This window comes from Peromyscus maniculatus, chromosome 13, assembly GCF_049852395.1.
Source record: "Peromyscus maniculatus bairdii isolate BWxNUB_F1_BW_parent chromosome 13, HU_Pman_BW_mat_3.1, whole genome shotgun sequence".
Lineage (NCBI taxonomy): Eukaryota > Metazoa > Chordata > Mammalia > Rodentia > Cricetidae > Peromyscus > Peromyscus maniculatus.
This window is the reverse complement of record NC_134864.1, coordinates 10018382-10044154: the sequence shown is the minus strand read 5'-3', so window position 1 is coordinate 10044154 and position 25773 is coordinate 10018382. Positions and strand designations below refer to the sequence as shown.

Genomic DNA, 25773 nt, shown 5'->3' with positions numbered 1-25773 from the left:
GGTGTGCAGGGGCTAGGAAGGGGCCGGCCGGGAGTGGGGAGCTCAGGCTGGGGCCTGCAGCCCAGGGGCTGCTGCGGCTGCACCCTCAGGTAGCTCCGACTAGCCTCCAGTGTCACATACAAGCACCCTGGTCCCTGGGGGATAGTGGCAAGTGAGTCGGCAGCTCTGAGGTCTGTGGCTTCTGCTGCACCTGTTCCTCATGGCTTCTAGAAGCTGCTGCCCAGTGAACACTAGTTCTCAGGCTATCCATCCCTGCTCTGTAGTCCAGGGTCTAGATGGCTCTTAACAAGACCCTCTCTGACCTGCTTTGCCAGTGCCGGCAACGCCAGCTCCGGGGGGCGGGGGGAGGGGGGGGGTGCTCAGGATTGCTCTTGAAGGCAGTTGTCAGAAGTCCACAGAATACCAGAGTCTCGTAGTTAAGTGCATTGTCTGTGATCTGCTCTGCATGTTTTCTTCTAGAAAGCACAGGAGGGGAGGTAAGGGTAAAAACTGCTGTCCTCACTGTGTATAGCTTGTAAGCTGTGGAACCCAAATGCTTGTTCCTATTTTGGTATGAACCCCATTATAAGAGAACCCTCCTAGTCACACCTGGCTCCAACCTCTGCCTGCCCCCATGCCACCAATGGTATATTCCTTCATCAGAGGAAGTGGGTGCACACTTTAGCCAAGGCTTCCATCGGGCCCATGACCAGGCACTGAGCCCCTCCCTGCTCTCATGGCTGCCAAGCCTCCCTGCCGTCCATTGCAGCTGGTATGAGGGAAAACCATCTAAGCACAACAGACAGCAGGTACCTGAGGGGGCAAGTCTGAGACTGCAGTCAGCCACAAGTGTCCACACAGCATTGCTGGGGAGTGGAATAGCAAAGGCCTTGTTCTGTGTTCCCCAACCCTGCCTGCCCAGCAAACTCACTCCCGCTGGCGTCCCTATATCAATCCTGAATGTGAAAGGGCCGCCAGACTATTAGCACTGTTTTCCAGGATATGTTTCATATGTACACAGGTCCCTACAACATTTGCCTTTAGACATTGTCCCTTATGGGAAAGACGAGAGGGGGCGCAGGGTCCTTTCCTACTGTGTGACCTCTAGTGTAAGGGTAGTGAGGAGCCAGGGGTTCATAACGTATTCATCGGGCCAACAGCTTTCAGAAGCCATGAAGAGCAGGTACAGTAGGGGCCATAGATCTCAGACAGAGCTGATAACCCACTTGCCACTGTAACCCAACAACTGTGCTCAGTGCTACAGGAAACTTAGGAATAGCAACCAAGCCTCAGTTCCCCACAGCCTAGTGCAGATCCTGACCCCAGTGTGAGATGCTGAAACTAGAGGTCAGGGACATAGACACTGGTTAGGTGTCTGTAGCTCAGTGGAGACCTCTTGTGTATCTTGTCATGGAATCACATGGATACCCCAGGAGAGGAGGGGGGCTAGATAGTGTGAAGGGCAGAGCATGCCAAAGACAGGGGAACTAGGAGACAGCTGGGTGAACAGTATGGAGAGGCTGGCCTCAAAAAGGCAGCATGTAGCAGAGAAGGAAACAGGGAGGAGGCACATGCATGAAGGATCTGTCTGCATCCCAGAGCTTCAGGGGTGGACTCAGCCTGCAGCTGATGGTTTCACACTGAGGAAGGCAGGAAGACAGCCAGAGCTGCGACCCCTGGCCACATGTTGAAAGAAGCTTGATGTGATGCTCCAGAGAGACCAGCTGGAAGTTCAGTTCTGACCACATCAGGCAGGTACCAAGAGCTGGGGTACTTCAACCAGCAGGACAGTAGAGGAGCTCCTGAGGGAGTGGAAGGGATGCCAAGGTGGCTTAGAGGGTTGAGCACAGAGCCTCAGGCCAGGTTCAGAATCAGATGATAGGGAAGCTAGACACTACTGAACTAGCCGTGTTTTGCTGATGGCCAGTGGAAAGTAAGGAAGCCGTCACTCAAATGCTTCTTTTGAGGAGGCATTTAGAATAAGGCCCTAGGACACACACACCTCTGCATGTCTTAGGGGAAGATGGTTGTGACTCGAAGCAGATACTTGCTGGTGCTTACTAAATGTAATCATCCCCAACCAAGCACTACAGAAGAGCGAATTATGTAAAAGTCTCTAATGCCAGGAAAAATAGCTCTGTCCTAGGGCCATTCCACTTGGTACTGTTCGTTGTGATATACATGAGCCTCCCATGCAAGCATCACAGACCAGAGAGTGAGACACGGGCCACAGTATTGCAGGGTTGGCAGGCTGGTGTCTCTGGTCAAGAGTAGAATACCTGAGTTCTGTATGTCTACCACATGAGGGACCTAGCAATGAGAGCTGGCCATCATGCCACCCCGTCAGGCTGCATGCCAGTGGCAGACCTAGGAGATTGGCTAGGGCTCAGGGTACGACCCACAAGTGTGTCACTGGGGCAGTCATGCAGATGACAGGCAAGCTGCACCCAAAAGTAAACTCTAGATGCGCAGTACCAAGAGCAGGTCACCCAGTGGGCCTGGCCCTGCGTGTCCCTGTGGAGGTGCAGAGCAGCTAGTGAGGGCTCTGGGCAAGTGGGGTGGAGTCCAGCTGCTTCTCTGCCTTCTTCATCATCGTCCTTGTCACAGACAGTTCCATTTGAATCTCAGACAGCCTTCTCTCGGACATGTGCGTTCCCCTCGATGAAATCCTGTGCCTTTGGGATGCCCAGACCTTTGTCATAGTTAAAATGTGACTCTGTGTGTGTATGTGTGTGTCCTTGCTGAAGTATTGACTCTCAGTGCTAGATACTTAAGTAACAATAGAGAAATTGGCTTTCACCCTATGCCTGTTGTTCCTCATTCATTTGCTCTTCTGACCTCCCGACTCCCCAGAAGAGTCTTTGCTAAACCATCAGAAAATAGGAAGCACTAGTTTTATCAAGGGCTCTTTTAAAATCACCCTGATAAACAAAAGTTGAACAGAGCTGATAGACACTGTTGGCCGATTTGGCAGGTACACACTGGGCAGCCAGCTGTGGATAATGGTGGTCTGCAGGGAGCTCCACTTCCAGAGGAGACACTGAAGAGCCAAGTCAAGGCATCTGCACTGTGGTCTGGGTGTTTCCAAGGGTCAGCATGGCTACTAGTAGCCAGTTCCAAGTAGTTCTGCTCACAGCCACACTGAAAGTCCTGACAGTGTGTGCATGCTGCATGTTAAACAGGCTGCATGGAGCCCTCTGCATTCCTGGCCATACTCAGGATGCAATCCACTGTGCACAGGCATGAGGACTCCTAGGGCCTTCCACAGAGGGTGGGGTACGGATGGTGGCAGAGACAACCATTCCTGTGAGAAATGTTCTGAAAGCTGGCATGTGTTCGTACTCCTGTGACACATCAGGGTTCCCTGCCCCATATCATTTCCAGCCCTGGGCTCGAAGATTGAGGAGGAGGAGGAGGACATAAAATGAGATGTTTAAAAAGATGTTCATGCATGAGTTTGGCCTCTTGTCGTGTTCAGATTCCTGTGCTGTAAGATACAAATATGGAAAGGCTCAGCAGAAGTGGAGAGCAGCTGTGCGTGTGTGTGTGGTGTGTGTAGCAAACTAAGGTGGCTCCAGCTGAGGGCCTACCACTTCCTGTCAGACTGTTGCCACATTACACATAGGTACCATGTGAGCTTTCACACACTCACATGCACACTTCACTTAAAAAAATAGCTTCTACCCACACACAGCCATCTGTGACTTGTGTCTGGTCCCCTCCTTCCTCTGCCCAATTGCTGTCCCCACTGGCTAGTATGCTAGGTGCTGCCCCTTCATAAGGGCTCCCCACTTGACTATGACCAGTCTGTCTGGAATGCAGGACACTGGGGACATGCTTCTTGCTGGTTGGCTGCCTTCCAGCCTGGTTAGGATCCTGTCCAGTCTAGCCCGAGAAGGTCCCACATGCCCCCCTAGGGCGTTTCCACCAAAGACATGCCTGCAGAGAATAGCACCTGTGGGGCTAACACTGGGCAGCAAGGTCCTGCCAGGGTTTGTCCCGTGAATGGTGACCATCAGTCTCCTAGTTAGGCCAGTGCTGTCCCATAGAAGACAAAAGTGGCCTGAGTGATGTCTGGCCTCTGCATTCGGGTGAGTCACATCCTTAGAGGAGGAGAAGCAGGCTCCCCTTCTCAGCACTTGTCCTGCACAGGCTTGGTCGCTGGCCCACTAAGACTCCTAGCAGTCTGCATTGCAGATCTGCACTCAAACCCTTTTACCAAACAGGCTTGGGAGGACTCTGAGCTGTGTTCGGGTGCCGCGGCTCACTTGGGAAAGCTGAGTTTGAGCTTGGTGTCTAGACTCGAGTCGAGACTACTGCACAGGGCCTGTGTTGTCCTCCATTGTAGACCAAGCTATCCTTTAACCTTTTTGCAAAAGGAATCATAACTTTTAGTGCTGTTGTGACTTTTTTTTCCAAAACTCTCTTACCCATCCCATTCTGAAGGTTTTGCAGCCTCATGGGAAAGATCTGCAAACACAGGTGACCATTTGATCACAGATCCACACTTGAGGCCCTGCTTTATCTCCAACAGTTCCTGACACAGAGCTAGAGATCTTTTTTGCCAGGAAGGTTGGGCCTATGTTGTCACTGTCACATGGAGAAGATAGACCTCAGATCCTCAGAGAAGAGGATGGCAACTCCCAGGAGCAGGTCTGGGGAGCAGCGTCTGCAGGCCCTGAGGCTGAGTGCAGGGCGTGTGAGTGCCCTTAGAGAGCTAGACCAATCTTCTGGGCCTGGAAGAGGATCAGGCAGAGACCCGGGGAAGACATCCTCTGCCAGAGGAGGGAGCTGAAGCCACATGCAAATGATTCCCTTGCTGTGGAAGATGAGACTGATGGCAGAGGAGTCGGTGGTGAGAGGGAGAGACCTCAGGAGGCAGTTTGTGTTTCTGGGTGTGGACTCAGACACCGAGAGCTGAGGATCCCTATCTTCCTTGGGAGTAAGAGAAAAGCAGGGTCTGACTTGAAGCGGGTAGGGATATGGGGAAATTCTCAGGCCTAAACCAGCTAGTTCTATGGCCATAGACTCACTAAGGGCCTGGACCTGTGCTGTTACAGGGATTGACAGCCTGGGGCCAACCTAGGTCTGATACCCCTAAATCAAGGAGATGCAAGGAGAAAGAGCAGAAGAAACCCCAGCCCCTTTTGGACACAGTTGTAGCCGAGTTTCCCGATGAAACTCAACTGGCAACTCTAAGTGTGCAGCTAAAGCCCAGAGGAGGAGCTGCTGCAAACCTGTTGCTAGTGTTTGGCAGTGGGGTGTGACGGGGAGCCTGAGTCAGCATTCCTGGAAAGAATGGCTTTGCCTCCCCTCCTGAGAAGGAGCAATGCTTGCAGTGGACAGCTGACCCAATGCACTGAGCATCAGGCTGAGTGAGGCATGACCTCACAGGAGAAATGTGTGGACTCCCGGATCTGGAAGAGGGTGTAAGTGGTTCTTCCCAGGAGCTTTGCTTTGATGGGAGAAAACAGAGGGTAGCATCTGCTTGATGGAGGACTTCAAAGATAAAAAGAAGACTCATCGACAGCCAGCCCATGAGAAGCAGATGGCATATGAGCTCCTCTGATTGGCCTTAAGTGCCCACAAGAATCTCTTCCTGCATCCCAGCTTAGAAAACACAGCTGGCCAGGCCTTGCCTACACCATAAAAATGAGATGCCAGGTAGGCCCACCCTAGAAACAAGCATCATCAGGACTACTTGTTAGCCTCATTTCAAGTCAGCCATTGGCAAGGCTGTACTCTGCAGCAGATGGACAGAGAAGTGTGTAGTGGCTTTGCCAGTGAAGGGGTGCCCTGCAGAACCAGCCCCGTGTAGCTTTCATTGGCCTTAGAAACCTCCTGGAAATATGTCATTCAGCCCCCTTGGTTGTCAGGCAGGCCCACCCTAAGTGTGTGTTAGAAACTGTACACACTCTGCATCCCTCTCCCCAGCTCTGTTTCTCATGGAGCTTGGTGCCTCCCCCGATGGCCTGTGCTGCACTGACTCTGTGATTTCCACATACTGTCTGTCTGCATTATATAATGTGGGGGGCGAGGTATTTTTCACTGATAGATTCCAGGTTTCCAGAACAGTAATTGGCACTTTCCAGATTGCTCAATAAATAGCTTTAAATACAGGAATAACCACACTGTTTTGCTCCTGTGGCTCTGGAGTAGTGTATGGGGGCGAGTACCACGGTACCTCCAGTATTACTTTCTGTTCAGGGTTGCTTTGACTACTCGGTGCCTTTGTGTTTCCAGCTCAATTTCCGGATTGCCTAAGGAATGTCATTGGAATTTAGATAGGGACTGCATTAAGTCTAAGATGGCTTTCAATAATACGGTCATTTTCACAGTACTGTTTCCCAATCCATGAATGTGGGAGGTCCATCTTCTAGGATGTGTTTGTTTGTTTGTTTGTTTAAATATTTTATACTTTTCGTTATAGAAGTAACTCACATCTTAAGTTTATTTCTGTTTTTATTTTTGAACAGACTTATGAGTAGACTGTTCTTTCTCAGCAAATTTGTTAATGTATATTTAAAAGTATTGATTTTTGTGTTAATTTTTGTATCCTTTTTTGCCGATAGTGTTTATCAGATCTAAGAAAATTTTTTTTTGGTAGAGTCTTTAGAATTTTTAAAGCATAGAATGGTATTGTAGGCATAGGGGTAACTTGACTTACTCCGTTGCTATTTGTATCTTCTGCATTTCTTTCTCTTACCTTGTTGCTCTGGCTAAGATTCTGAACACTGATCTGAATGAGTGGTGGTGCCCCCTGTGGGGCTGTTATGCATAGGCTTTATTGTGTTGACATTGTTACCCTACTGTTCCAGCTTTTTCTACACTTCTATTAGGATGTGATGTTGAATTTTGCTGAAGACTTTTTCTGCATCTATTGAAATGATTGTGTGATTTCTCTGCTATATTACACTTACCAGTTTATCTACACTGAAACATCCTTGGTTGCCTGAAATGAATCTGACTTGGTTGTGATGTATGATCTTTTTAATGTGCTGTTGAACTAAGTTTATACTTTTTCCCCCAGTATTTTGCATTCATATTTGTTCATCAAGGAGATGTGCCTGCAATGTTGTGGGGTTTTTTTGTTTTGTTTTGTTTTGGTTTGGTTTTGGTTTTGGTTTTTTTTTTTGTTGTTGTTGTTGTTGTTGTTGTTTTTGTGCCGTATCCAGTTTTGGTGTGAGACCAGTATGGTACTGGCACAAACAGACAGGCACAACCGTGGAGTGGAATGAACAGGCATCACACATTTTTGTACGTGTGAAATCTGGAAACAATAAGAATGGGATAGGACAGGGAAACAGTTAGGGAAGAGGAAGGAGGCCACTGTTGAAGTGGAGGGGTGAGTGTGGATGACAGGTAGATGTGACTGTACCTTAAACCTTAGATGCCATATGAAACCCACAGTTGATAAGCATTTGTGGTAAACAAAGGAGCGTAACCACTGTCAGGACAGGGTTGGCATCTTGAGATGTGTGGAACTGCTCTCCCTGTGCTCCAACCTTTCCATCCCCAGAACAGAGCCGTCATTCATGAAGTGTTCTCTCTACCTGTAGCATTAGAAAAAATCCTTGAACACTGTTGTCTTCACAGATTGACACCATGCCTGGATTGCAGACTCATCATAAGATCCCAAGTGTCCAAATGCAATTTGATCCTTCCTCTCTTCTGAAGGGAACACATAGGAGCTTCATCACTGAGAATGAGCCCTCTCTGTTCTGTGCCCTTTTTCTTGGGGACTGCTGAAAGGCCACCATATTCCTCTGTTCCAGTTTTCATGTCAGCTTTCATGGGGAAATAGTTTCCAGAAAAGGGAAAGAAAAAGCAGTTGAGAAAGATTTCAGAGCAGCTGGCACAAGCAGAGAGCAGACATATGGCCAGCTCAGATGGCAGTTGGCCCCATGTCCATTCTCCATGGACTCCTGCAGGGAGGGAGCCCTGGAGTGCCAGGGTGGTCTGCTCAGCCACTGCACTGAGCATTACATGTGGGAGGCAAGTCCGAGACACTGGTGAAGAAGCAAGCTGGCACAGTGACTGAAGATGGAGAGTTGTGGCTGGGGACTTTGGGGGGTCACAGAGGCTGTTAGCATGGTGACCGTGCTGCACACAACAGAGCATGTGGCCTAGGGTGCCCTGGAGATACATACTGACCTTAATCTGGGGAAAGTCTGGTACAAGGGAGACCTAAGAGAGCTGAGGAACCAGGGTTCTAAAAGAACCTCTACAGCCTTCTGGGGAACCTTGTGAGCGTGCACTGTTGGCACACACTGTGCTCCAACGTGATGAGAAATGTGTGTTTTGGGTATTGTCTTAAGTAATGACACTAACAATGTGTCTGTGCTGCAACCATGGCCCTGTATCTGAGAGTCTCTGTTCTGTCCTTGCTTCCCATCCACAAAGGGCCCTGGGCACTGTCTTAGTTAGGGTTTCTGTTGCTATGAAGAGACACCATAATCCCAGCAACTCTTATAAAGGAAAAACTTTAATTGGGGTGGCTTACATTTCAGAGATTTAGTCCATTCTCATCATGGTGCAACATGGAGCCATGCAGACAGACACGGTGCTGGAGAAGGAGCCAGTAGTCCTGCATCTTGAGTTGCAGGCAACAGGAAGTGGTCTGAGACACTGGGCGTGGTTTGAGCATATGTGCCTTCACAGTGGCACACTTCCTCCACCAAGGCCAGCAAAGTCACACCTCCTAATTAATAGTGCTACTCCCTTTGGGGGCCATTTTCTTTCAAACCACCACAGGCCCCATGTAACCAAACATCAGTCCCTGTTGGGAACATTGCCATGCCATCTGCTGGTGGGGGCATAAACTCAAACTCAGGTCTTCATGCTTACACAACACACACTGTCCACTGAATCATCTCCCCTGTCTGTGTGTGTGTGTGTGTGTGTGTGTGTGTGTGTGTGTGTGTGTGTGTGTGTGTGTATCTGTCTGTCTGTCTGTCTGTCTGTCTGTGTCTACCTGTCTGCCTGCCTGCCTATCCTACGGCACATATGGAGGTCAGAGGACAACTTTGAGAAATCAGTCCTCTTTCATCAAGGGGGTTCCAGGGATTGGACTCAGGTTGATTACAGCAAGCCCCTTTACCCACGGAGGCATCTCACCAACCCCCAATTACTGGTTTCTGTGACTGAGTCTCTGTCCCATGAGTTCTAGGCATGAGAACATGAGCACTCATGGTCTCTGTTGCCAATTCCTAACAGACTGTTGTCATACAGAAAGGAGATGTGCTTGGTGGGGGTGGCTGGATGGTCTACTACTCTGGTCAGTCAGCACAGGCATTCCACATATTTCTGGAATCACATGTGTCCACCAAACAAGCTTGCCGATCTCTTAGTCACCCCTGCTTCCTGGTCTATTTGTCTTCTGTGTCTCAAAAATGCCTGTTGTTAGCCGGGCGGTGGTGGCGCACGCCTTTAATCCCAGCACTCGGGAGGCAGAGCCAGGCGGATCTCTGTGAGTTCAAGGCCAGCCTGAGCTACCAAGTGAGCTCCAGGAAAGGCACAAAGCTACACAGAGAAACCCTGTCTCGAAAAACAAAAACAAAAAAAAAAATGCCTGTTGCTATCTCCCACCATGGTGGACGTTTCTTTGCATCTCTTCTCAATACTACCCATCTTAAGACTGTTTTATAAAAGGCAGAGAATCAAGCCATCCTGTTCTTTTGGGTGAACTGAAACTCTGCTGTTGCCATGCAGAGTTTACATCCAGTCACAGTCAGCCCTCAAATCTCTGTGCTAAACATTTAAGTTGCCACCCAGCCTTCCTTTGGTCAGCTGTGCCCAGCGACCTTTGTTTTTGTCACTGGCTTCCGGCCGTCCTCCTAGATCCCGTATGCATCTTTGCTAACAGCCCAAAGCTGGGTTCTGTCTACACCAGCCGTCTGCTGTCGGTAGGACCCAGGTCACTCCCAGCTCTTCACTCCCTTCTCCAGACTCTCTGTTGGCTTGTCTTGGGGCTCCCGGCTCTCCTTCCTTGCCATCTCTTCATGTGATCTGATCGAGGGGTCCCTAAATTCCCTGTGTTCCCAGTGCCCACTTGAAAGATGTGCAGCTGGCATCCTCACCATGGGCCAGCATCCTCAGCAGAGTCTGGAGGTGCCATTATTCCTGGTGAGCTAGGGCCTGGACCGCAGTGGCCTCACCAGGATCTCCAGGGTGAACATATGACCTCTGTATATTTAAGAAACTGTTGTTCATTGGAAATTCTAATTTAACTAGCTCTTACATGTTTTCCTGCCAAACTGGCAGCCCAGTCCCAGCCCCTCCCAGGCTGCATGCCTCACTCTGACTGATTTAATTTCACTGACTAGACATTTTTGTTGCCGTCATGTGTCACCCACATTGGGTCTGGGCCACACTGCACTCAGGCGATTTCTTCCCCCATTATCCCTCATTTCCTGTCTTCCTGCAGGACATTCTTACTGTGTCTCAGGAGTATCCTGTGGGTTTTCTCTAGGAAAAGGGCAGGCGTGGACAACATCCCACTTTGTTTTGGGGGAGATACTTTTGTTCCACCCTGTTGTTAATGACAGCTTCGCTGGGCATACGATTCAGGGTAGCCAGTGTCTCCTCTTGGCACGTAGAGCTCTCAAGCTGCTCCCTTGGCTTCCCTTGCTGTCGGAAAGCCGTGTATGGCCCACTGCCCCGACTGTGGAGTGACCTGCTCTCCCTAGCTACTTTGACGATCCTGAGTCGGATGTTCTGAGGTTTGTTTCCAGCATACCTTTAGATTTCTGGTTCTGGCTGTCCCTGCGGGGCTCTTCCCTGCCTGAGCCTGGGATTTCCCAGCTCTGGAGAGTCCATGGTCATTTGTTGTGGGATATTTGATCACACTGTGACACTCCAAGACTGTTAATAAAGTTAACCGTGAATCGGGATGGAGCCAGTGACTAGCTGACTGGAATTAGCCTAGAAGCCAGGAATTTGGATAGATAAGATGAAAAGGAAGGAAAGGGCCAGACTAGAGTTTGACGCTTCTTTTGGGTTTGAGACCAGTGAAGAGACACATCTCTTGCTCCACCTCTGGCCAAAAAGCAAGGTCAGCTGGTTGCTTCTCTGATCTAGCAGGTTTTCACCCTCACATCTGACTTCTGAGTCTATTGGTCAATAGAGCGATGGAGACTTAGTTTAAACCTACATATCTCAGCCGCAGCAGAAGACATCAGTCATTGCTTCCTCCGATGCTCATTCTTAGAAGCTGGGGACTTTGCTGGGGCCTCTCTCCCGAGCACTGTCGGGCTTCTGCTCTGCCTCGTCCCTTCAGCTATAGCATCAGCGTTTGGACTTCCCAGCTTACCTTCTTATGTTCTGGTTGTTGCTATTACACACAGGGCTAGCACTGGCTCCCCCAGTCTGCCAGCTCAGGTTCAGTGACCTCTTTCTTTCGCCATTGAAAACACATCCAACAGCTATAACTGCAGTCTTTGATAATCCAAATGGACTTTTTATTTGGGGAGGGAGGGGAGGTGTCGGTGTCAGTGCCTGAGTTCCCACACACCGATCGGAAACTTCCCCTTTGCCAGCCTCCCCACTGCCCGAGACCTTGTCATAGCCTAGAAGCCAGCTCTCCTCTGGCTGTCCACAGAACTCCAGGTATGTCTGGATGTCACCAGTGCTACCCAGGGCCCTTCCTCCGCCCCCCAGGATCTAGTGTTGGGCTTGGTCCTTCTGCACCCCTCGGTCTCCTGCCTGTGCCACTTCCCATTGCGTTTCCTGGCTCTGATGACCTCAGGACGTTCTGGTCAATGTTGGCCAGTGTGAGTATGAAACGTCCCTTACAAACTTGTATGTTTGACGCTGTTGGGGAAGCTGTGTGACCTTTTGGCTGTAGGGCCCTCGGGGCATGGCTTGAGGGTCACAGTTTGTCCTGTTTTCACCTGTGCTTCTGCCTGACTGCCCGAGTGAGGGCCGGTGTGGCTGCCCCTGCCATTGCACCTCCCAGCAGGATTTACTGAGCCTCGAGCCCTGAGCCAAACAAGCCCTCCCTCCTCTCCCAGCAGTGTGGAAGTAAGTGTGAGGTTTGCTGGTGGTGGGCGTGGGAGGGAGGTGTCCTCAGGGCTGCACAGTGGTGTGTTCACCTCAGTCACCAGCCTCTACTTGCACTCACTTCTGTTCCCCTGTGGGAGGTGGAGGTGGAGAAGCAGGAAGGTGACGTCCTGGGATCATTAGCAGTTCTATCGGGAATGTCTGTCTTCCCCCACACACACACTTCCTTTCTTCCTTCCTTCTGTGTTTATGCTCGGGTTATAGGTTGGGTACTGACTCCATGCTGTGTTATTCCAGTGCTCAGCCTGGCCCAGCTGTGGCTGTGGGGCACTGTTCCAGGTGGACCCTCTGTGTTCTCTGGTGTCCCCGTAGCTTTTCCAGTCTCTCCCCGCCAGCCTGGCCTCAGCCCTTGTCTCTTGTTGGTGAAGAGCTGGAGGGTGCCGTGTTGGCTCCCCTCGCCCAGGCTCCTGATGGCATGCTGAATGCTGTCTTCAGTTAGAAGGGCACGCTTCCTGCCTCCTGCCATGTAATGGGCAGTGCTCACATGCAGCCAGGTTGGGGATGGATGTCTCACAGAGGGCTGCAGTGACTGGCCAGGTGCCCTGGATCAGGAAGCCCAGCAACTATACATGGCAGCTCTCCAGTCAGGTTGAGGCCGGGGCAAATTCAGGGTGACTTTATTTTTTGGCTTCCACCCAGAGCTGAGGTAAGATCAGCTTCCCCTTTCAGCCTGGCTCTAGTTCTCTCTTTTGTGTGTTCTCCCTGATCTGTAGAATAGCCTTTCTGCATAGCTGTTGTTGCAGATGTGATTCTGCCCTGGGGCCCTGCTACCTACTTACTACCCTGTTGTTAGATATTTCATCTGTGAGAGACCTACTCACTTCCCTTCATGCGCCGCCATCTTCCACGTGTGTGAGAAAAGCAGGATTGGAGATCTTGGGCATTACAAGGCCAGGTCATACAAGTGTAGCTTCAGCAACTAATCATTCTTTCTCTGCTCTGAGTGGTACACAACGATGACACCAAGCTGACATTCTCTGTGCAGCCTCCTCCTGGGTCTGTCCTCCTGGGAAGCCATGACTACAATCCATTGAACCCTAAGGAGGAAAAAATGTATGGAGTCATGTTGGCTTTTTAGAGTTTCTGTATCTTCCCTACAAATTGCTGTATCTTGGGGAGCGAAGTGCTGTCTCTGGACACCTATTAACAAATACACAGATCATACATAGATTAACACATACACAGATTATATGCTGTCCATCGCCATCGTAATATATCTGTTTCTCTCTTACAGCTTGAGCCTCTGCCAGAAAAGGTTCTGCAGCAGAGACCCAATGCCAATGCTGTCCACTCCATGGAGAAAGTGATGGACATCCACAGTAAGTGACTTGCCAAGTGATCCTGGGGACCCAGGGCAAGAACACAAGGCCTCTCTTTCCCTGGTATTTGATAAGCTAGTAGAGACTCCCAGAACTAGTTCCTGCTGTACTGGGGTTTGAAAGAATCTGGACACCAATGATCCCAAGTTAGTTAGTTTAGATGCCCAGAACCAGGGTACCTTGAACTGTAAGTCTGTGTCCTGGGCCAGAGGTACCCCATATAGAGTAGAACTCACCTCCCATTCAAGCAGAAAGCCCCAGGGCTAGGCACACAGCTAGGCGCCCACGCAACACCCTGCCCCAGGTACACCTGCCACTCCTTGCCTGGGCTCTGATCTGCACACCTGAAGGCTTCTACTAGGTCCGCATGGGGCCATTTAGTTCTGGCCTTAAAGCTGTTTGTGCTGATGCCCTGACCCTAAAAAGCTGCTCAAGCAGGGCTCCCTGTGCTGGATCTGGGTATGGTAGATCCCTAGCATCTACAAGACTCCAGGTAGGAAACTCCGAGAGTCTAGGTGCCATCAGGTCTGCATATGCCTGCCAGAATTTCTGGTTGCCCACAGCAAGGCAGAGTCCCGTGAATGTGAAGAGCCGGGCCCCACAACAGTCCCAACCCCGTGTCCAGTGACCTCTGCTGCAGATAAGTGTGTGTGAGCTATCACCAGGCAGTGCTCTTCAGAGAGGCGCTTTTCAGGCACAAGTGAAAGTCTTCCCAGGGCCCCAGGGACCCGGGAGCCAAGCCAGCCACCTGCAGAAGCGGGAAAGTCACTGAGTGCTCCCCCTCCCTCAGGCAAGTACTGGCGCTGCCTGCAGCGCTTGTCCTCCACTGTGGGGCACTCTCTGATTGAGGCGCAGAAGTGTGAGACCGAAGAGGCTGAGACAGTCACCGCCATGGCCTCCCTGTCTGTAGGCGTAAAACCTGCTGAGAAGAGGTAAGGCCTGCCCATACCCTCCCTGAGGAAGGCCTGCTGGGTACACCTGTGCATGAGGACCTGTCGGGTTCTTCCTGTGTGCACCCGGCCTTGTGCCAGGCTAGCCCTTCGTGGACAGGACGGCTGGTGGACATGCCCACTGACTCCACCAACCAGAACTGTCCACCAGGGAAGAGCTTGAGCCTGACTGCACAGGGCCTCCCCCACCGTGCACCCTGCCTGACCCCTTCTCTCCTCGCAGGTCGGAGGAGGAACCTATGGAGGAGGAGCCACCACTGTAGCCCAGGCTGCTGCTCTCTCCTTTGTTTGTCTGTCTTGAAGCTCAGCCAAGAAACTTTCCCGTGTCACTCCTGCGTCCTGCCTCGGTGCTCTCTCTGAGTGCAAGGGACACCAGGCGTGCAGCAGCAACAGGAGGCCTTTCCGCCGCCCTGGACACAGGTCTGGAGACGCACACGAACACCAGGTGTGGCAGATCACATGGAACACAGGACAGCGTGCAACACACAGGCACACAGACACGCGGAAAGCCAAGCACACGCTGGTGGGGTCCCCCAGGGAAGCCCACGAAGGAAGAAGCCTGTGGCAACGTGGGCAAAGTTGCTGAATCGAGTTGACATGAGGAAAATGAAAATCAAAGATCTAATAATACAGAAAAGACTTGATTAAAACTGGTGCTTAACATTTGATTCTTACCCACAATCCCACACTCTCCGTGTAAACCACTCAACTCGTCTTGTAGCTTTTTTCTAAACAGAGAGTTTTCTATGGCTCTGGCCTGTGAACCTTAGTGGGTGCTGTGGGGGTTCACAGCTAGTGAGGGACAGAGTTGGAAGAAACTTTAAAGAAAAAAAGAAACTGGACAGAACAGAAATGTGAGCCTGGGAGTCAGCTGGAGCTTCTCGAAGCCATCGGAAGATGCGAGTTTGTGCCTTTTTTTATTGCTCTGATGGATTTTTTTGTGGCTGGGTTTTCTGAAGTCTGAGGAACAATGCCTTAAGAAAAAAAAAAAAAAAAAAAACCACCAAGGATTGGTGTGACAGTGTCCTGCGGCTGGCTGAGCTGTGATGCTGGCCTGGCATTACAAGAGTAGGCACCAGCCACTGTCCCCGGGCCACAGTGCAGCCAGCCTTGCTTGGTTTGATCGCTGTTTAAGGAAGATGAGGTAGTTCCAGAAAGCAGCGAACTGCCGGCAGTTTTGAAGTCCAACATGTTTTCAACGGATCCAAAGTGTTCTTTTCTCATCCGTCACGTAGCAGTGGAGCATCTCCATTCGGTTGTGAAGCATGTCGTAGGCACACTGCAGTGTTACGATCGGAATGCTTTTCATTAAAAGCAGGTAGCATGAAGTATTGCTTAAATTTTAGGTATAAATAAATATATATATGTATAATATATATTCCACTGTATTCCAAGCTAAGAAACTTGATTCTTATGAGATCTTGATAAAATATTTATAATGCATTTATAGACAAAGTATATATAAATATATATAATAAATCCAGACCGCAGAGGTCCTGGCAGGTGAAAGACATGTGTGTTAGCTCTGAGGTGCTGAGGGCTGGGGTCTGGATTGAAGCCCAAGGAATTTTGAGCTCCAGATTGGCCAGCTTCCAGATCGCCAACATGTTCACCCCTGGGCAACTTCCCTACCAGTTTGTACTTTAATTTTAATTATTTTCTAACAAAGCCTCTGCCCTCTCCAAGCCTCCATGCACATATGTACCTGATGAGTTTTTATAGCAAAGGATATAAACTTGCTGTTGATTTTTGTATGAATTTTTTCACAAAAGATCCTGAAGAAAACATTGTTTTGTGGATTTTACATTTTTTTTTCCCTCACCATTCAGCAGTTTTCTGAAGGTGGTAATGTCTAAAACCTTTTCTTTCTAAATTCTTACTTGTACATTTTTTTTTATAGCTCTGAAGGTTGTTTTTATGGTTTGGTTCTGTTTCTTTTTGTACAGCAAGCAGAGCTCTGCTGTGCACAGGACCGCTGCTGTCATCCTTGGTTTTCAGAGGGAACCTCTTGGGAATGGCTAGCAGGTCTGCGAGGTCCCCTTGCCTTGTCTTTTCAGGCTCCCCCCAGGAGCCGCCCAGCCAGGGGCTTCTGTCTTGCAACACTAGTAGTATTATTACAAGGGTGGGCAGGCCGTGTGAGCCATGAGGGCGGTCGGCATTAATGAGTGTGGACTTGTAACCACTCCGTCAGGATAGAACTCCAGCTCTAGTTTCCCAAAGACCTTTGAAGCATGTCCACAGTGCCTGGCTCGGAGCCCGGCCCTGCACCTGTTCAGGGGTGTCACTGCAGCCTCGCAGCCTAGACTCTGGCTGCAGCCACGGCCCTGGGTTTGGAGCCTGTGGCTGCTGAGCCAAGCCCCTTGTCACTTGAGCCTGTAGGAGCACAGGGTCCTGAGGGACAGGCAGTCTTTGTCTTTGCTCTTTTTTTTTTCTATGACAACTGACTCTTTTTACTGCTAACTTCTTTTCTAGCACTTAAAGCCGCCAATTTCATTCCAAAGTTTGTGGAGTTCAGACTGGTAAGAGGAAGTTGAGGTACTCAGAAGGGACACCCAGCTAAGTTTCTGAGTTAGGTGGCATTTACAGGGTAAGGGGAACTGGGTCAGGCTTTTGACAGCCAGGCTGAGCACACATTCTTGGACTTTTGCCGGCTGGGCTGCTGTGAGTCAGTGCAGAGCTAAGATAGTGGGCAGAGCGCAGGGTAGAGAGGTCTTGGGACATGCCTGACTCCTTCCTCCCTGCGGCTCCTCTGGCCCTTGGCAGAAGGAGCCAACCTGAGGAAGGCCCTGCAGCCCCTCCCTGCTTGTGGCACTGCATGGTGGCAGAGGCCAGCTAGCTGCTCTTCTGGCCGCCTTGGCCCATTTTCTGCACACCCTGCCACCTGCCCTCTTGTGCCGGCCACGACTCGTGGGAGGTACACATCATCTTCCTTTTTCAGGTGATGGGTAACAAACAGGCTATTCGGTGGCCAGGGGACTGTGAGAGAGGCTCAGTTTGGTCCCACTGAGTCACCTTTGATTCAGGGGCCTGGCCAGGGAGCCAGCTCACTCCAGCTTCCCTGGGAGCTGAAAGCATTACCTACCATATAGCCTTTTCTTCCCTTTGAAGACACGTGGCCCTTCCCCAGAGTTATCTCCCAGGACAGAGGGAGGGCAGAAGGTCGGCCTTGACCTCCGGGGCAGGACCACAGCACTCCCCTGCCTGGACCTTGAACCTTCCACCTTCTCCCTTCCTTTGCAAAGGCCTTGGTGGGTGCTGGCAAGGGAGCCGGGAGCAAGCACTTTACATCCCTTTAAGGGAAGCCTGAAGACACCATGTCCTCAGGATGCTGGTGTTCACTCACCCTTGGGTCTTCCAGCTGCACCCTGAGAGCCCATGCCCCACCAGCAGGCGGCTGTTCCCAAGGCCACACCCACAGGGACATCCCAGGGCTCTGGCTTCCGAGGGCCGCTTTATCAAAGTGTTTCAGTTTTTCTTTACTTTCAAATCTGTCCCCAAGAGGAAGGACCATTTTGCAGTGGTCTCCGCAGCACTGGTGATGGACTTGGTTGTGTTTCTTTCCGTCAGAACATTCCTTCTTCACTGGTCACAGCCACGTGCTCATTCCATCCTTCTTTTTGTAGACTTTGGGCCCATGTATTTTATGGGCATTGATACATATATAAATATATAGATATAAATATATAAATATATTTTTTTAAGTTTCCTACATCTGGAGGTTGCATGGACGTACGCCGGCATGTCTTTATATTGTATACAGATTTTGCACGCCAAACTCGGCAGCTCTGGGGAAGGAGAAACGATGCCTTTCTTTCCCCTCTCATGATGTTTGCAGATGCAGAAATTTTTTTCTGTAAAACAAAACAAAATCTTGAAGGAGAGGAGGGGGGAGTTTGAGTCTTATTGAACTTATTCTTAAGAAATTGTACTTTTTATTGTAAGAACAATGAAAGGACTACTTACACATGTGTCATTAAGAAGAGTTTACCTAGCACCTTTGACAGAGAGTCGATTGTATCCATGTGCAAGCTCCACATTCAGACCCTACTGCCTGTCTCTCAAGCTGGTTGAGAGGATTTTGTTCTGTTTTGTTTGTTTCCTTTTCTCTCCCTGCACAGGGCCAGGTGCACCCTGCCTGCTGTCACCGGCCTCTGGTTGAGAACCTGGGGTTCGGGTGAGTTCCCGTCTCAGCACAGCTGTGTTGACGGGTTCGTTCCTTCTGGAAGACACGGGGCTGGGGTTCCACACTGAGCAATCCAGGCCTTTGTGAGCCCTGGGTCTAAGCGATACTTAGCACTGGAGGAAAACATTTCTCCCTCTCAAGGACCCGGGCATGCTCTGCACCCGGCCTTGATGGCCTCTCTGGCCTCACATTGATCAAAGTCTGCTATGGAAAGAACAGAATGCAGACAGGCCTTGTTCTGGGGGTGTGCGCTCCACTGAGGAGGCACTATTTTCCAGTCTGTAAGAATGTTAAACATGCTGTTTCCATGTATGCACAGGAGGCTGACCTCACTCAGCAAGAGCTCACTACAGAAGTGTGGTCGAAGCCATTGAAGCGCTGTGACATGATGCTGGGTGGGCTCCGCAGCCACGCCACCTTCACTCTGTAACAGCCTGTTTTCTCTTTGGTTGTCTGGACCTCCCCTCGGCGGCGCTTTCTCCTCTTGGCGGGGTTGGAGGTCATGTTTGGTTTTCTCATTCTTGTTTCATTTTGTGTGGTGGGTTTCACTGACCGGCGGTGTCCTCTGGCGGTCACCTCTTTCCACCTCCCGGGTCCAGTGTCTGTACCACATCACACACTTGTCACTCTTGTGGTGTAAATAAAGACTGCGTTAATTGCCCTCCCATCTCTGTGCTCTGCTGTGGTCTCTCTCTCAGCACGTGTGTGCCTGTAATCCTGGGGACCGACTTCTGTGCCCAGGGAATCACTGGGCCCCAACACTTGAACTTCAGCCTTAGCTAGTTTTTTGTTTTTTTGTTTTTTTTTTTAATTGCTGTAAAGAGACACCGTAACCGCAGCAACTCTTAAAAGAAAACATTTAATTGAGGTGGCGACTTATAGTTTCAGAGGTTCAGTCCATTATCATCATGGCGGGGAGCATGGCATGGCAGGGTGCAAGCAGATGTGGTGCTGGCTACATCTTGACCAGAAGGCAGCAGGAAGTCGACTGACTGTCACACTGAAGGAAACTTGAGCAAAAGAAACCTCAAAATCTGCTCCTACAGTAACACACTTCCTTCAACAAGGCCACATCTCCTAACAGTGCCATTCCCTTAGGAGCTATTTTCTTTCACACCCCACTCCGCTCCCTGGTCCCCAAAGGCTCATAGCCATATCATAATACAAAAAAAAAAAACATTCGTCCCCATAGTCCATAACAGTCTCAAAGTCCAGAGTCTCTCCTGAGGTTCTGAGGCACATGGCAATCTCTTAACTGTAATAACCTGTAAAAAATCAAAATCAAAAAGCAGATCACGTACTTTCAACACATAATGTCACAGGGTACACATTACCATTACAAAATGCAAGGAAAGGAGCATAGGAAATACTGGACAAAAGCAAGACTGTATGTAGATGTATCCAACCATCTTATTAAATAAGAAACACAGAAACAATGTAAAAGAGAAAGCCAAGAGATCAGAGCTCAGAGCTAAAATCTCACCCTTCTGCCTGCGGTGTCCCAGCTTCCCGAAAGAGAGCTACTTCCTGTCTGTAAATCGATTTTCCAGTCATTCTGCCTTCTCATTGGTTGTAAACCCAAACACGTGACTGCCTCGTCACTGTCTGAATGTACAGCCCCCTAGGTCTTAAAGGTATATGTCTCCAATGCTGGCTGTATCCCTGAACACACAGAGATCTATGGGATTAAAGGCGTGTGCCACCACCGCCACACTCTTGCTATGGCTCTAATAGCTCTGACCCCCGGACAACTTTATTTATTAACATACAATCAAAATCACATTTCAGTACAATTAGATTACCACCACAACTGTAGGCCCGCTGGGGAAACTTCAAACTCTGCACCTCCATATCTGATGTCAAAGTGTTCCTCCGATCTCCAACTCTGTTTCAGCTTTATTGACTACAACACACTTCTTTCTCTTGGGCTGTTTTCACTCCCTGTCAGCAGCTCTCCTGGCAGGTATCCCATGACTCTGGCATCTCTAACATCTTGGGTTCTCCAAAGCAATCTGGACTTCAGCTTCACAGTTTCATGCAGTGGCCTCTCTACTAGGCCTCCATTCAGGGACAACCCTGACACATACCTGGCCAAAGCAGCTTTATTCCTTAACTCCTTTCTTCTAACCTTAAGTCCTGCTGCTTGCTGGGGCTGGAACATGGCCCCCTTGTTTAATTACATCTTCACCAGCTTTCTATTTTACTACACTGCCTAAACTTGGCTGTCCTGGAACTCGCTCTGTAGACCAAGCTGCCCTCAGACTCAGAAACACTAGCCTATGCCTTCCCAGGGCTGGGATTAAAGGTGTGCTCCACCACACCTGGCTCTAAGCTTTTCTTTCATTTCCACAAGTTAGAAATTTAACTGGGTGGGATCTTGCCCTGAGGTCACCACTCCCTTTATTCCATTTCTTAATCCATTTATCTCCTTGAACACTTCCTGGTGCTCTTTTTCTCCTCGAAATTTTCATTTTGTAACAACCTGCTCAGCTTATAAATCTTCCTTAGAGTTACCACTAATATCCACATGACAGAGTCTATACTAGGCTGTTTTGAGATTTCTTCTGCCAACAGAATTAATCTAAAACTTTGCTTTAGCCTCAGGCAGACTCTGGACATGAGCAAAAGGTAGCCATTTCCCTCACCAAAGTATCACCAGAACAATCTTAAACTTCTCTGAAACCTTCTGAGTGAGCCCCCAACAGTTCAAATAACTCTTAGCACCTCTATTTCCAATGCTCCTACTAGTATGACTCATTAAGCAGTGCTTTAAGCATTCCACTGCTTTCCTAACCCAAAGTACCAAAGTTCAAATTCCTCCAAACAAAAACATGGTCAGGCCTATCACAGCAATACCCCGCTCCTGATACCAACTTCTTTCTTAGGGTTTTTATTACTGTAAAGAGGCACCATGACCACAGCAACTCTTATAAAGAAAACATTTAATTGAGGTGGCTCGATTACAGTTTCAGAGGTTCGGTCCATTGTCATGACAGGGAGCATGGTGGCATGCAGGCAGATGTGGTGCTGGAGCCGAGAGTCCTACATCTTGCAGGCCGCAGATGGTATCCTCTCATGCCTTGCCTACAAGTAGAATCCAGTGTGGTCTCATTTTCAGTTCCCAGTCATTTAAAGCATTTTGCTGTTGTCTCCCCTGACATTGTTTGCAGTCAGTGATGAACTGGGTTAGAACCAACCTCAGCAGTGAATGAGGCCCAGGGACGGGGACCAGGGCTGCATTCCACTGCTTGCTCTGAGACTCAGAGCCAGTATGCAAACTGCCAGTTCCCACCACTAACAACATGGAGCCGAGTACCCCATCCCCCTCCTGGGACACGCAAGGGGTCCCTCTGCATGGTGACTGAGCCATCCCCACTTTCACATACGGAGTTTGGTTTCCAGAGGAGAACTGTCTACTACCATGCTCACATCAGCCAGCCATCTAAAACATATGTCTTTGCTGTACTTTCAGTTTGCATGCCATAGTATGTCTGCTCTCCACGCTGTGAAACAAAACACGGTCCAGTGCCCCTAGCTCCAGGTCTCCTAAGGCCTTCCCTGAAGCCTACCATACACTCCTGGGGTTGGCAGACCTCCTTTCCGGACTCACAGCCTAGCATGGCCACCCACAGCAAGCAACCTGGGAGAGGGCATCCCCTGGGCAAAAGTTGGGGGGAGTGGTCCTTACAGGTTTCAAATATCTCCTGGTCTTCTAATTCATTTTGATGAAAAGTCAAATGCGTGCCAGCTAGCCATTCTGAGAAGACTTTACCTATGATTGGATAAGGAGAAACTTGAGAGTGTCCAGACCATTCACTGTACAGTCTACCGTAAAGCCTCAGTCAGACCCAAGCCTCATCCAAGCCGTGCTGGGAAGCATGGTGAAGTCACGGAACTGGAAGGGTTGCTTCCACAGTTCCCAGAACTGTTAGCCCCAGCCCTGCAGGCAGCAAAGCTTAGACCTACTGAAAGCTCTCGCTAAACTGTCCACTTAGAGTGCCGGCCTCCCAACGCGTGCTCTGCTGTTACTGCCTCCGTTCACCAGGACACTAGTCCAAACAGCTGAGGAGGGTTAAAGGAAGGGGCGAGTACTTAGGACACATCCACTTTGTTCATGTGTAGACTAGACAAAATAAACCCGGTTGGTGACCTGCTTGGGTAAGGGTGTGGTGGGGGGGTGGAAGGAGTTCCCTAGTATTAAGAAACATGTTCCCAGTCATGACCAGACAGTGGGTAGAGGCCTAGCCTGTCCTGCAGCACCGTGAGGCGTCCTGGGGTTCTGGAGAACCACTCCTCCCTGGAGCTCATGCCAACATCAGAGTGAGTGGCTGCCTGGAACCCAAGACAGCCGCACCGCACCCAGCTGGGGAAGCAGTTCCAGGTCGGTGTGAATCTTTTTTCCAGGGACAGAAGGAGTCCAGTAGTGTCCAGTTGTGTGGGAGTTGGAAGTGGGATGCTGGGCAAAGTAAGGCAGAGACAAGATTGCTTAAAGTTGGATTTCCCCCGCCGATCAGGAAGCAGGTCAGACGGAATTCATGGTAAAGCCTTGATCCCATGGGTTTCCATTCACAGCCGCATCCCAATGTGTGAGGAGGGCCCTGAACCAAAATAGGAGGGCTGCTGAAGTCAGGTCAAGCTGAGGGCTGAGGACACTTGCTCTATTGAGTACCACAGTAGAAGCAGGGTGCAGGTGTGTGTGTGTGTGTGTGTGTGTGTGTGTGTGTGTGTGTGTGTGTGTGTGTGTGTGTGTGTGTGTTGTGTGTACACGCCAATGCTATTCCAGCACCACCTGGTGGTGGTTCCCAGGTGTGTGTGTGTGTGTGTGTGTGTGTGTGTGTGTGTGTGTGTGTGTGTGTGTGTGTTGTGTGTACACGCCAATGCTATTCCAGCACCACCTGGTGGTGGTTCCCAGAACCACATCCTTACCCAGTGGGCTACCACCCCTGAGTCCCCAAGCCCTGACCCCAGGAAGGAAACAATTTGAGGTAGTGCCGCTTGAATGTCAGATACTCAAGCCATTCCCCAGAATCCTGAGACTCCTCTCTGGGGTCCCTTGGGTTAATCTCTTCATCTGTCCTATGGGGCACCTGTGGTCTTTCTGAGCCAGGGTCCTGGCCCCTGGCCCCAGCACTGGCTCCCACATATACTCACCCTCTTCTCTCTTCTCGCTGGCTAACTGTGTACTGTCAGGTCCTGTCCATAGACCTGCGGTCAAGGGACCAGAATGCAGACACACAGCACCCTGAGCCAGTAACTTCCCCAGGATGCTGAGAGGGAAACGGCTTGAGCTCACAGGGGAGACAGGTAGGGGCAGGTGGAGAGAGGGCAAGAGGCATGGAATGGACAGCAGGAAGAGCCATCCAAGCAGTGGGCATGGTTGGGGATTGCGGTTGAGGAAGTGGGGCAGGGACCCTGCAGATGAGCTGACTATACTGCAATTCATCCTCTGAAGGGACCCAGCACCCACAGGCCCCAGAGAGCTGCCTATGGACTTGGGGCCCTTCCATCTGGAAGTGGTAAAGCATCTAAGCACAGCTTCAGTTGCCCAGCAGGGTGTAGGCTGCAGGAGACACCTGCCCAGACTCTGGCTTGGTCTTCTGACAGACTGAGCAGAAGTGAGAGGGGGTGGAACTCAGGGTGGTAGCCAGCTGCCGTATGAGAAGGGACTAAGTGGCTACGGCTGACAGGGCTTCCTGGGGGCCAGTCTGGTGAGGCTCACAGTGCCACAGGCTTTGGAGCCTCTGACTGGGCTGCAATGGCCACCGTCTCTCCAACTGGAGATGGTAGCAGATACTTGGACACAGGAGTCTAGAGACAGAGGGGCAGAACTTGACTAGAAATGCACATCCGTGTCTCAGGCTAGGTGTCCATCTTGGCCACGAAGCTGGGTGGGTGACAGGGTGGAGCAGTGAGTGGCAAGCTGAGAGAAGGTGCTACATCCTCAGAGGAGCTAGCTGAGGAGATGCAGGAGGGGCGGCCGGCGATGTAAGGAAAGCACAGCTTGTGGGACTCTAGGGCACCATTCCTAGGAAAATAGCAGTCCACGGCTAAAGCGCAGATTAGGGGGTCGGGAGCAGGGAAGTCTCTCTCCTACGGCCAGGAGAGTGAGCCTGCAGCGCATACCTGAACAGACCCTTCCCCGTCCATCCTAACACCTGGCTGTAGATACCCTCCCTCCTAGGCACAGCACCGGGAACCACTCCCACCCCAGAAGGAAGCAGGCTCTCGCTTGCCAGGAACCCACAGCTCTGAAATTTCCAACTGATGACTGGATGCACAGAGCTCCAGCGATGTCACTGAACTGGCAGGGCCACCAGCAGAGGCAGACATTTCTCTACACAGGAAGAGATGGACGTTCCCAGAAGCAAGGACCAGCGCTGGAGGTAGGTAGCTCCAGCTGACGGTACTCGCACTGTGTTGCTGGCAGGACCTGCTGTGACCCGACTTCTGGTCCCACTCTAGTATCTCCCCCACTACAGCTACCGTGAGCCCTGCTGGGAGAGACGTGCCCTTGCCCAACTACTGCCCAGTGATAGATGAGGGCATTGTTTCACAGACCCCTCCGCATGGCCTCCATGCCTGTCCCTGTGCTGTTCTATTTTTATCTTTTTCCATTGAACACCATCTCCATGTAACAAATAGCATTTTCTTTCCACCTTTTTCTTTCTTAACATCATAGGGGTCTGGAGAGAGGACTCTGTGGTTAAGAACACACTGCTCTTGCAGAGGACCCAAGACCGGGTCCTAGTATCCACATCAGTTGGCTGGAAACCACCTGTAACTCCAGTTCCGTGAGATCCAACCCCTGACACCTTCTGCTGGCCTCACGCACTGGATGTGTGCATACCTTCACAGGCACACACATGAGTACAGATTATTAAAAATAATTTTAAAAATATTGTAGGATGTTAGAAACAAAACTGAGAATTGACAGTTTAAAACCCTCAGCTTCAGAAAGTAGCATTTTCTCTTTATTTGCTTACGTGCTTAGAACCTATTAAAAAAATACCACCAATATCTCTACATTAAAAGAAATTAACAGAGGAGTAAGATGGACTCACACAAAACAAATGACTAACAAATGCAGCCGGTGGAATCGGAAATTATAGGTCTTCCCCCACTCAAAAGCCCAGGCTCAGACGCTTCACACACCTTCTACCCTCACACTCAGGAGCAGAAAGCCAGCTGACACCATGGGCCACTGTCATGCATGCACTGTGCTAGGCACTTCCCTAGTCACCAAGAAGCTAGGAAGGGTAGCAGGACTCTTTCTGGCTCACTG

At 50.3% G+C, this 25773-nt stretch overlaps 1 protein-coding gene across 33 annotated transcripts in view; it reads left to right on the top strand.

Moving 5' to 3' along the window:
• Nucleotides 1–19158, top strand: part of Hdac4 (histone deacetylase 4) — a 262371-nt gene extending 243213 nt beyond the window's left edge. For all 33 annotated transcript variants that reach the window (XM_042259861.2, XM_042259865.2, XM_042259864.2 and 30 more), the window contains 3 exons: nucleotides 13274–13358; nucleotides 14149–14290; nucleotides 14532–19158. In XM_042259861.2, the coding sequence (XP_042115795.1) occupies nucleotides 13274–13358; nucleotides 14149–14290; nucleotides 14532–14571 (267 nt within the window). In that variant the 3' untranslated portion in view covers nucleotides 14572–19158. The remainder of the gene's footprint in view (nucleotides 1–13273; nucleotides 13359–14148; nucleotides 14291–14531) is intronic.
• The last annotated feature ends 6615 nt before the right edge of the window (nucleotides 19159–25773 follow it).